General features: G+C 42.3%; 2 protein-coding genes across 2 annotated transcripts in view; both read right to left on the reverse strand.

The window, feature by feature from the left end:
• The window catches only part of prmt7 (protein arginine methyltransferase 7), a 12,124-nt gene extending 5,811 nt beyond the window's left edge, over window positions 1–6,313 (reverse strand). The window contains 11 exon segments of the mRNA XM_008297978.1: window positions 261–308; window positions 383–469; window positions 551–667; window positions 1,599–1,742; window positions 2,260–2,440; window positions 2,519–2,748; window positions 3,308–3,420; window positions 3,926–4,034; window positions 4,278–4,427; window positions 5,053–5,089; window positions 6,097–6,313. Coding sequence (XP_008296200.1) covers window positions 261–308; window positions 383–469; window positions 551–667; window positions 1,599–1,742; window positions 2,260–2,440; window positions 2,519–2,748; window positions 3,308–3,420; window positions 3,926–4,034; window positions 4,278–4,427; window positions 5,053–5,089; window positions 6,097–6,191 — 1,311 coding nt within the window. The 5' untranslated portion in view covers window positions 6,192–6,313.
• Window positions 6,314–7,423: 1,110 nt separating this feature from the next.
• exoc3l1 (exocyst complex component 3-like 1) overlaps window positions 7,424–11,004 on the reverse strand; it is an 18,557-nt gene continuing 14,976 nt past the window's right edge. Inside the window, exons 14-15 of the mRNA XM_008297979.1 lie at window positions 10,601–10,734; window positions 7,424–9,022 (exon numbers count right to left, since the gene is read on the reverse strand). Of these exons, the coding sequence (XP_008296201.1) occupies window positions 8,836–9,022; window positions 10,601–10,734 (321 nt within the window). The 3' untranslated portion in view covers window positions 7,424–8,835. The remainder of the gene's footprint in view (window positions 9,023–10,600; window positions 10,735–11,004) is intronic.

Raw genomic sequence — 11,004 nt, forward strand, 5'->3', positions numbered from 1 at the left:
AGGAAGCCGGAGAACCCGGAGAGAACCCACGCTGCACGGGGAGAACATGGAGACTCCACGCAGGAAGATCCCGGGTGTCCTCACCGGGACGCCAACCGGCGACCTTCTAGCTGTGATGCTAACGATGCTAACGGTGCTAACCACCGAGACACCTGCAGCCCGTCCAGAAACTTCTTGGGGTGAAATAAATCGATTCATCTCATCATGTACACTTGTTGTTTCTCAAACCGTGGCACCAGAAGCATCATGCTGCTGCCTACCTGCTCCACCACCTGCCTGGACATCCTGGAGCTCTCCAGAGCGAACACCTGAGCAGAGAGACACAATCAGTGGATCATGTTCACCTGTGGAGCTGCAGCTCGTCCCCGTGAGGCCGACGTACCTTCTTGGCTCCCAGCATGTGGGCGAACACAGGCAGCAGACTCCCATCGCTGACGGACACACAGACGCCGTCGTCGTCTCTCAGCACCTGGATCCACATGGCGCCGCGTTAGCTCGGCGTTTATCAGAACCAGGTCTAAACGGAGCCGATGCCGTCACATCCACTCACCTGCCGCAGGGCGCCCACGTAGCTCTCCGTCCGCCGCCGGTCGTTGAGCTCGCCGAAACGTGGCCGGGTCCAGACCAGGTGAGCCTGACAGGTGCAGCAGGGCCGAGGGGGCGGAGCCTCGGTCTGGCAGCTCAGCGGGCTGGAAGCAGAAACTGGGTCAACGAATCTGAGGAATGTTCCCCCAGAACCTCCTCAGAACACCTGGTCCTGTACCTGCAGAACCTTCATCTACTGACCAGAGTTCCAGGACCTTCAAGTCCACAGAGGAGGCTCCAGGTCAGGTTCTCTGATGGTGGATTGGTGGTTCTTCTTCTAAACTTATCTCTTTAATCTCAGTAAATATTCTAGAAGCTGACACCAGATCAGTTCTGCATCCATCAGTCTGAACACTGGACCTGGTTCTGTTCAGCACCATGTTTTCCTAAAACTGACAACTACTGAGTCATTCTAAGTTGAATCTTTGTCATTTTAACGTCACTCTGAGTGAATTTTCTGGATCATTTATGAGTCCTTTTGGACAAAGTTTTGTCATTTTAAACTAGTTTTGCATCATTCGGTGCAATTTTGTGTAATTTTGGATCATTTTTGAGGCATTTTGGACAATATTCGAGTATTTTTGGATGTTTTCATGATATTCTGAACGTATGGAGTCATTTATCATCTTTTTTTGGTGGAACCTCCAACACTTGGTCGGTAATTATGGTCGACCTTCACGTCTTCTTCAACTATTTCAGACTCATGTTGGATAGATAACAGTAGTTTTGACTAACTGATGGAGGAAGAACACATCTGGGTTCTGGTAGAACCCGACACCAGATCAGTTCTACATCCATCCAGGTGTCTCAGTCTGAACACTGGACCTGGTTCTGTTCATGTCCTCTGGGAGCAGCTGGTAGCATCAGTATTATGGGATGGATCATAGTGGTACCAGTCTAATGTTTAATTCAAATGATTTCAAGTAAATCGATGACGTCGGAGCAGAATCTGATGACTGCTTCTGGTCTCCCTGGACCTCCTGCTGATGCTGGTGTTGCGTGTTGCGTTCTACACGCGTGTGCTGCAGCAGCGTCTACCTGAGGCTGAACCACAGGCTGTAGTCGTCGTGGCAGACGGTCAGACGCAGCTCGTCGCCTTCGCTCACGCTGCGCTCCGCCGGCAGGAAGTAGACGCTCTGCATCCAGTGGTCCCTCCACTGAAACACACGGCAGCAGCATGAGGTTCTGGTTCTGGTTCTGGTAACGTCTATGTTCATCTGTCAACTCAACAAACTGCCTCCTACACTGGTCCTCTGACCTCCAGCCAGCAGCAGCTTTATTCACTCCTGTCTCACTCGTCCTGTCTGGATCAGAACCAGAGTCAGAACCAGAGTCAGTGTGGGTTCATAATAAATAGAGCTGGTGCATGTAAACGGTTTAAAAGTCCAAAACCAGAGGATACAGACAGCAGTCAGAGGACGGCAGCAGCAGACGTTGGACCGGTTCTGTCCTGTTGAAGTTACTGAGGATCAGTCGGGTTTGTTCAGGCTGCTTCTGCTGGAGCTCAAACTAAACCCGATGCTTCTGTCCTGACTCTAACATCTGATTTGTGTCCCTTCAGCTGCTCGGTACCGCCTACCTTCCCTCATGGGACAGTAGAGTGAAGCTATCCGGTTTGTATTGGACCTCTGACTAAAGCTGCTGTTAGATAAGCTGAAGGCGGCGTGTCCTCACCGGGGCGTCCTGCGGCTGCCGGTACGTCCAGCTCGGCGCCATGCTGCACACGATGCTCCCGTCTGGATCCATGTCCAGGTCCCACCAGGACAGAACCACCTGAGCCCGCCCGCCGGACCGAGCCGTGAACTGGGAGCAGTGGGCCTGGAAGGAGCTGCTGACGGGTTTGCTGAAGTCCACGCTGACGGGAGGAGGAGGCTGTTAGTGCTGATGAAGATGATGATGATGGTGATGAAGAAGAACCAGCTCCTCCTCCTACCTGAACATGGACAGAACCGGGCCCAGCGGCGTGAAGCTGGACGGATCCACCTGGCTCAGCTGGATGTCGCAGACCGAGTGCGCCCCGGCGCAGCGAGCCACGGCCGGCGGCGCCGCCAGCCGGGCGCCGTCCACCTCCAGCGGCTGCAGCTGAGCCCAGCTCCACAGCAGCTCCGACTCCACCAGCTGAGCGTAGACGGAGGCCCGGTGAGGAACCGCCTCGCAGCCCGCCTGCACCGGACCGCAAGGAGTAGAACTTTAGAGGGAACGTGTTCCACCACAGGACGGTCAGAACATCACAGTAAACAGCCTGAGAGTAAAGCAGGGCCTGAAGGACTGGAAATAAAAGTGACTGGAATAGACGAGAATAAAAGAAATCTAAAAAAATAAAAATAATATAAAACAATAACAATTAAATCTAAAAAAAATTAAAATAATATAAAATAATAAAAATAAAAATAATATAAAATAATAATAATTAAAATAAAAAAACATAATAATTTAAATAAAAAATGTAAAAATAAAAATAATACAAAATATAAAAACAATGTGTAAAACCGGCAGTGAAGCTGACAGTAAAGTAAAATTAATAACATATATATATATTTTCTCTTCTTTAGTCTTTGGATCCATCAGGAGGATTTAACCTGATGAAGCTTCTGGACCTCTGATATTTTCAGTGGATTATTTTCTTTTCATCAGCTTAAACCAAACTACAAACTTTCAGGTATTTCAGCGGTCAGCAGACTGAATCCGATGAATTAAGCAGGACGTGGACGTGAACTCTGACCTGGACCAGGTTCTGGTGAGCGTGCTCGTAGCTCGGCAGCGCTCCTTCACCGATCAGCTCCGTGTCGAACAGCTCCGTGATCAGGACGTTGGCCTTCTCCTGCATGTCTCCGTCTGCAGACACAACCCGCAGTTACAAAGAGACAAACAATCACACATTAAGAGCAAAGAACTGGAATCATGTCTGAGATCAAAGTGGAACATTTCTGAAACAAAAACTCAAAACTTTCAGAGCAAAAAAACATTTTTCTGAAGCAAAAGTAGGAAATTTGTGAGACTGAGATTAAAATGGAAACTAAATAAAATGAAAGAGCTAAAAAACAAAAAGAGCTTTTTCTCTGAGATTAAAATGGACCCAATAATAAAAAAAATAATAATTTTAAGAGAAAAAAATGAATATTTTCTGAGATTTAAATTTATGATTGAAATAAGAAATTATTTGTAAAAGAAATCGTTTTAACAAAAGAACTCTAATCAGAGTTTACATTCTGATTACATTCCTGTTTATTTATCTGATTGAACACTTTGGTTTCCTCTCACAGACGTCAGCTAAATGAGGACAGAAGGATTCTGCAGCTGGAAACGCTTCCATTCTCATCTAACGGTTGGAGACGTCTACCTGGACCCACGGTGACGTCCGTCGAGTGTTTGTTGATGATCTTGATCTTGTCTGAAAAACCGTTTTTCTCCACGATGCTGCGAGCGGCTTCGGCCATCGGACGGAAAACCTGCAGGACCCAGAACGAAGTTTATTGATACGACGGGATGGAAAGTAGAGCTGCTCCTCCAGAGGAAACTTTATTTAAACTGTACCTGAACGGAATAAACTTTAATTAAAACTGCACGTCGACAGAATAAACTTTAATTAAAACTGCACGTCGACAGAATAAACTTTAATTAAAACTGCACGTCGACAGAATAAACTTTATTTAAACTGCATGTCGACAGAGTAAACTTTATTTAAACTGCACCTCGACGGCGTAGCAGAAGTCGGCGCCGGCGGTGGCGGCCATCATGGACAGAAGTCCGGTTCCTGTTCCGATGTCGAGGACGACGACTTTCTGGCCTCGAGCTCTGACTCTGCTGACGGCGGAACGGATCCCTTCGTAGTATTTCTGATTCTGGAAGACAAACACGTGCTCACATGATCTGACAAACAGTCTGAGTTCATAACATCTTCATCATTTGGTCGTTCAAGTCAAATATTCACGTTTTAATCCCAGAGTTTGACTTTTTATTCCAGACAAGTCATGATTTTACTGTATTTCATGTTTGTAACTCAGAAGGTCACAGTTTAGACTCGTGAGTCCATGTTTTTAACTTCTGAGCCCAAGAGTTTCTTTTCTTAGGTCATAATTCAGATGTATTCTTTATGTGACTGTTTTCACCTTTAAGTCCATAACTTTGACATGTTAAGTCTTAACTTTGTCGTAACAAGCGGACAGTGAGCCACGTAGAGAGTGAAGCATTTCACTTCTTAGCTCATCTTTTCCGTTTCCAGGCCAGATTTAGAACAATGTTAAATCTAAAATGTGACTCTGCATCGTCTAAACTGTACGTACCAAGTCAGCGTCTATCTCATATTACGACTTCATAAAGTCTAAATGCGTTTTATTATTCTTATCTCATAATCGGGACGTCTGACCTCCAGCCTGCTGTATTTTCTGTCAAACTGAAGGTTTGTGTTATTGGTTCATCATTAACATTAACGACAGACATAATCAAAGTGCTGACAGACGTTCTCACCCTGTCGTGGTCGTGCAGCATGTCGGCGTAACACGACCTGAAACACAAACACACGGCGATCAGAGGATTCTACACAAAACAGCAACAACAGGACAAACGGTTCTGTCTTTTCTTCAGCTGAATAGTTTCCTTTAATCTCATCTTACACATGGTTCAATAAATCCACACGTTCATCACATCCTTCATATCATTTTAATCTAGTCGGTCACACAATCATGTTTTATGTTATAATCGAACTTTAGCAGCACAAAGTTTTGACTTTTTAATTCAATAATTTAGATGCTTTTTGTTAATAATTAAGTCTAAATAATAAATAATAAACTTTATTTATAGAGGACTTTTCAAAACACACGTTACAAAGTGCTTTTCAAAAAATACATTTAAAATTGAAATAAAATAAGTACAGAGAAAACACAGAACAAGATGCTATAAAACAGAACTTAGATTAAATCAGGGAAAGCTCTCTGACAAAAATGTGTTTTAAAAGCGAGAACAGAATCAGCCGAATGTTCGTTCAGCTTTAAATCTAAGCTCATAATTGTGGTTTCATAAATAAATCTCATGACATCACTTCATCCTTTAAACTCTGAACTTGTCTCATAAGCTGAACTTAGTGGGTCAAAGGTTTCCTGTCTAAGCTCAGAACTTTGACTTTTTCTCTCATAATTTACTAGTTTTGATGATAATTTTACTTTTGTACATCAAAGCTTGAACTTTTTATTCAGAAATGTGGCTGATTAAACAAATCTAAACTGTGACCACATCTCATAATCATAAATTAGTCGGTCACAGTTTTCACTCTGTAGCTTTGATAATTCAAAGTTTGTACTTTTTATGTACATTCTGACTGTATCCCAGTGGCTCACAGCTCGGACTGTTTCTCTGATTAAACTTTTATCTCACAGGTTTAATGAATCACAACGTGTCTGACTCTGAACTGTTCCTGTTTATTTCTGGTCAAACTGTCAGAAAACCTCCTCGGACTCTGGGGGACTAAACTTGTGTGCCTCCCATCAGCCCTGTGAGCATCCCTCCGGGACCTGCCTGGCTATCTCCTGGTGGTAGTCGTACTCCTCGCTCTCCTCCACCCAGTCCAGCGCTCCGGTGCTCGGGTTCGCTCTCCCGCAGAAGGTCTTCATGTCGGCTGCAGCCGAACAAGAACCGCAGGAAGAAGAAAAACTAAAAACGGCTGCGTTCAACCAGAATAATGAGACGCGCGGATCAAAAACCAGCTTCACAGAAACAGCGTTGCTCCGAAGGAAGCCGCCATCTTGCCCGGCGACGTCACGAACTCTGGGTCACATGACCGACCACGTGACCGACATCCGGAAACGTTTTATATTTTCATCTTAAATAAATAAATAAACAAACAGAGAAACTGACATTATGAAAAAACTAAACTGGGATTGTCCGGAAGTTTAGAAAATGAAAAAATAAAAACAAATTCAGGCGATGAAATAGAAAAAATAAAAGAAAAAGTAATAAAAAGTGAAATTAGGACAAAAAAAACTGTGTCATGAAACAAGTGTTGAGAAAAACAAAGCACAGACCATTTTTTAAAAATAGTTTAATAAATAATAATACAATCTATAATCAATAATAATAATAATATTAATAATAATGATAAAGTCCTGCAAAGAATGTATTTATTGTAATAGAGTCATAACAGTAAGTTAAGTTAAATAATTGAATTATAATTTAATATATATATTTAATATATATGAGTAACATATTATTTACATATATTTCAATTTATTTATTTTAATTTTTTAGTTTATATTTCCACATTTAATTCACAGTTTGATTCTATTTATAATGTTCAACACTATGAAGCTTCATTAGAACAAACCTCCCACGATTGTTGAACATAATCACAAAAACATCCACCCATCATCTCTACACCTTCATCCTCACCAGGGTCATGGGGGGCGGAGTCTATCCCAGCTGACTCAGGGTGAAGGCAGGTTCACCTGGACAGGTAACCAGCCTATCACAGGGCTACACTTAGAGACAGACAACCAAGCACACTCACATTCACACCTACGGACAATTTACAATCACCAATTAACCTCAGCATGTTTCTGGACTGTGGGAGGAAGCCGGAGAACCCGGAGAGAACCCACGCTGCACGGGGAGAACATGGAGACTCCACGCAGGAAGATCCCGGGTGTCCTCACCGGGACGGGAACCGGCGACCTTCTAGCTAACGATGCTAACGATGCTAACCACTGAGACACCTGCAGCCCATGGTGGTGATTATTTAGATTCTATTTGTTAATTATCTTCTACAACAATCAAACTAATGAAGCAAAACAGCAGCAACATAATCAACGATCAAATCCAGAAGCTTCTAATCAGAACAACACGATGATGCTGATTTCATGAAGACTTTATTGACGTATTTATGTGACACGCTTCACGTTGTGCTTCAGAGGCAGAACAATAAAACATAAATATAATAAATACATTTCACACCTCGGATCAAAGAACACGCAGAATAAACGACGGCGATGAAAACGTGACTTTAAAGGAGATCTGAGAGAAGAATTAGCAGCTGAAGCTCCTCAGACGGAAGAACCTCAAAGAAAAACACGATTCAGTCAGAAACTCTTCAGTCTCATCATGGAACTCATAAACGTCAGTTTCTGTTCAGTCTTTGGTTATTTGAAAACACAAACACTTTGGGTTTAATCAGCTCTGTGACGTTAGAAACACGTTTTGATTCTGTTTCAGGGCCTCTGACTGATAAACATGGTGGACACACACTGATTCGTCCGTTTAAAGTTCAGTCAAACAGTTTTATCTGAAACATCCAAAGGTTTCCTCAAATAAAAACAGGAAGTCGACACTTTACGTAGTTTATTCAACGGACAAATAACAGGTTTATGTGTTCAGAACCACCCAGCAGCCCGGTTCTGGTCCGTAGATCTTCTGTTAAGGCCACTTAGAAGCTGCTTCATGAACATGAACCGGATTTGAGACTAAACTGGACTCTCAGCCGGAGAAACCACAACAGAAGGTCATTAAATGTGAATCTGTTCAGAAACGAGAGAAAAAAAAAGGTTCAGAAGTTGCCTGAGATGTGTCACAGTTTCCAGTTTTGTTCAGCGAGCCGGTGATCCAGTGGTAGACGTCAGACAGGACAGCTCAGATGAGTTAGTGGTGAAGGACGGGATTAATATGAAGAGCTAGAGGCCAGACGAAGCTCAGAGGGAGCAGCAGGATGGAGCTGGAGGACGAACGTCACCAACACGCCTGGATGTCAGAAAATCAACACAAACCTTCAACTCATAAAAAAAATCTGATGAATGCAGCAGGAGGAAGGAAAACGTGTGGCTGGATTAACCCTCTGAACCAGGAAATGTCCCGTCAAAGTAAAACTAAAACACTCATCGAAGCCAGAAAATGCAAAACCTGAAGAACTCCAGGTTTTTTTTTTTTTGAAGGTCCTCAAACGAATCATGTGATTAAAGCATTCAATCAGTCTGAGTTCATCAGAATCACTTCACGTTTCTCCTTCAAGACAAACTGACGTGTTGGACTGAGTGTGGCCGTGTTCACGCTGAGGTGGACCTGGACTGACTGAGTTCTGAAACGTGTGAAGCTTCTGTGGTTCAGAGGGTTAAATGACGTCACTCTGCTCACCAGCTCCATGAATCTCTGGTTCTGCTGCTTCCTGCAGGACGAGATCACTGAGAGGAGCACGGACCTGAACCAGCAAGTCGCCGCCTCTCAGACTGATCAATACGTCCACCAGAGTCTGATCAGTACCCCGATCCGGCCTCACGCACACTTGGCGGTGGGCAGGCAGAAGGCCATGGTGGACGGGGGCACCAGGATGTCGGTGAAGATGGGCCGGTACCCGGCCGGCAGCGGGGGGGCGCTCTGCTCCAGCAGGTCCAGCACCGAGCCCCGGACGTCCCTGGAGACGTCTCCCCGGATGTCGAGCAGGACGGAGACGTGCTCGTCGCTGAGAGACACGAGAGTAATAATATTATTATTATTATATATATTAATATTATTAAGACTGGATCTGATCCCAACGTCTGCAGGTCAAACGGAGCACTTTCACCTCATATATATATATACATGTATATAATATCATTATTATCTGATTTACTTTATTCTCTTTTTGCACTGTTTGACTATTTGATTTACTTGTTTCTGCTATTTCTATCTCTCTCTCTCTCTCCATATATATATATACATATATATGTATATGCATACATTCATATAATGTTTATGTCTTGTGTGTTTTATTCTTTGTTCCTATTTGTCTTATTATTACTGTTTTTGTTTTTGCACAAAGCATCTCACTGCGTTACACCAGGTATAACTGACCACTAAAGGCCTTGAATCCTTGAACTTCAGGCTGCTGCTCGTGCTCAGTTCTTCTACATCAGCGTCTCATTTCATCACTGTTTGATTTCATATTGTTTCTACGTCTGTTTTCATCCTACGGCGTCGCTTCAGGGCTGCTTTTAGTTCAAATCATCACGATTTAATTTCATGTTTTATTCATTTTATTTGATCAGAATCTTTAAGAGGCGTCGTATTTCAGTGCAAAGATAAAAACCCAAAGGTTCATAAAAATAGAGACGCACATGACCACCAAAAAATAGATATAAACACAAACGTACGATTAACAGCGAAATAGATCAAATAATAAATTAAAAAACGTCCCTTTTTGTGGATTTTTATTTCAGAAAGTTGTTTTTATAAAGTGTCATATCACTTTAATGCAGCTTTTTAAATTTAATTTCACATTACATTTTATTTTATCAGGTTCAGAAATCAACAAATACGACGTGTGAAGATAAAAATCCAAATAAAAATAGAGATGCACAAAAAGCAAAGGTGCAACTAAAGACAGAAATTCACAATTAGCAGCAAAATTTAAAAAATAAAAGAATAAAAATGAATGAGAAAATTAATCAGTAATGTCCCTTTCATGTGGATTTTTATTTACTAAGGTTGCCTTTTTAATTTCATGTCACTTTAAAGCAGCTTTTACTTTATTTCATTACTATTTAAATTCATTTTATTTGAATTTTTCTTACTATTAAGTCATTTCTTTATTTCATAATTTCATTTTTTAAATAAAAATGTCTTCGTGGCTTTTTTAATATCCACATTTATTTCCTGATCTCAGACTTTTTTTGGATATTTTTTTCTTTAATGTCATTTTTTTATTATCTTATGATTCATTTCATAGAGTGAAGGATTTAAATCTTTTTTTTTTTATCCCGTAACAGACTTGATTTATTAATAACGTCCCTTTTTTATCTTCTTTTTGTTTTATAACAGCACTTCTTTTTATTTCATTTGATAATGTCAGTTATGTTTCACATCATTAATGATCACATGATGTGGTTTTCAGCGTTTATTTAATGTTTGTTCTGGACGGCGTCACAACATTCATACACACATTAAACACATTTAATCCTTTTTGCTCTTCAACGCTCTTCTACTCTATTTATTATTCATGTTCTGTTTATTCCAGACCAGGAAACGTCTCGTCCTGATGCGTCACACCTGAGCGCCGTACCTGATGTCGGGGTATTTGGCGGCCAGTCCGGACACCTCCAGCGTCAGCATGTGGGGGTCTTTGAGTCGGATGAAGTCGGCGATGACGGGCAGCAGAGCCACAGGGTTGACCTCCGGCACCGAACCCTCGGCTTCCTGTCGGAGCGTAAAGCAGACGGAGGTCAGTGACGCCGTGGGTTTGGAGGGAAACGTGGAAATAAGTCGTCAGCGGACACGAAGACGTTCTGAAATACTAAAATACAGAATTATAGTCCAACAGCAGGACAACAGGACCCATAAATAATGTCCCGTATGGAGCTCCTGACTGTGGAGCAGTGAGAGTCTAAAACTACAAAAATAGTTCAATAAGAGTGGAAATAAAAAGAAGAATAAATAAAATAAAAATAAATAATGTGGCAATATTAA

Source organism: Stegastes partitus, unplaced genomic scaffold (genome assembly GCF_000690725.1).
Source record: "Stegastes partitus isolate 25-593 unplaced genomic scaffold, Stegastes_partitus-1.0.2 Scaffold1267, whole genome shotgun sequence".
Classification (NCBI taxonomy): domain Eukaryota; kingdom Metazoa; phylum Chordata; class Actinopteri; family Pomacentridae; genus Stegastes; species Stegastes partitus.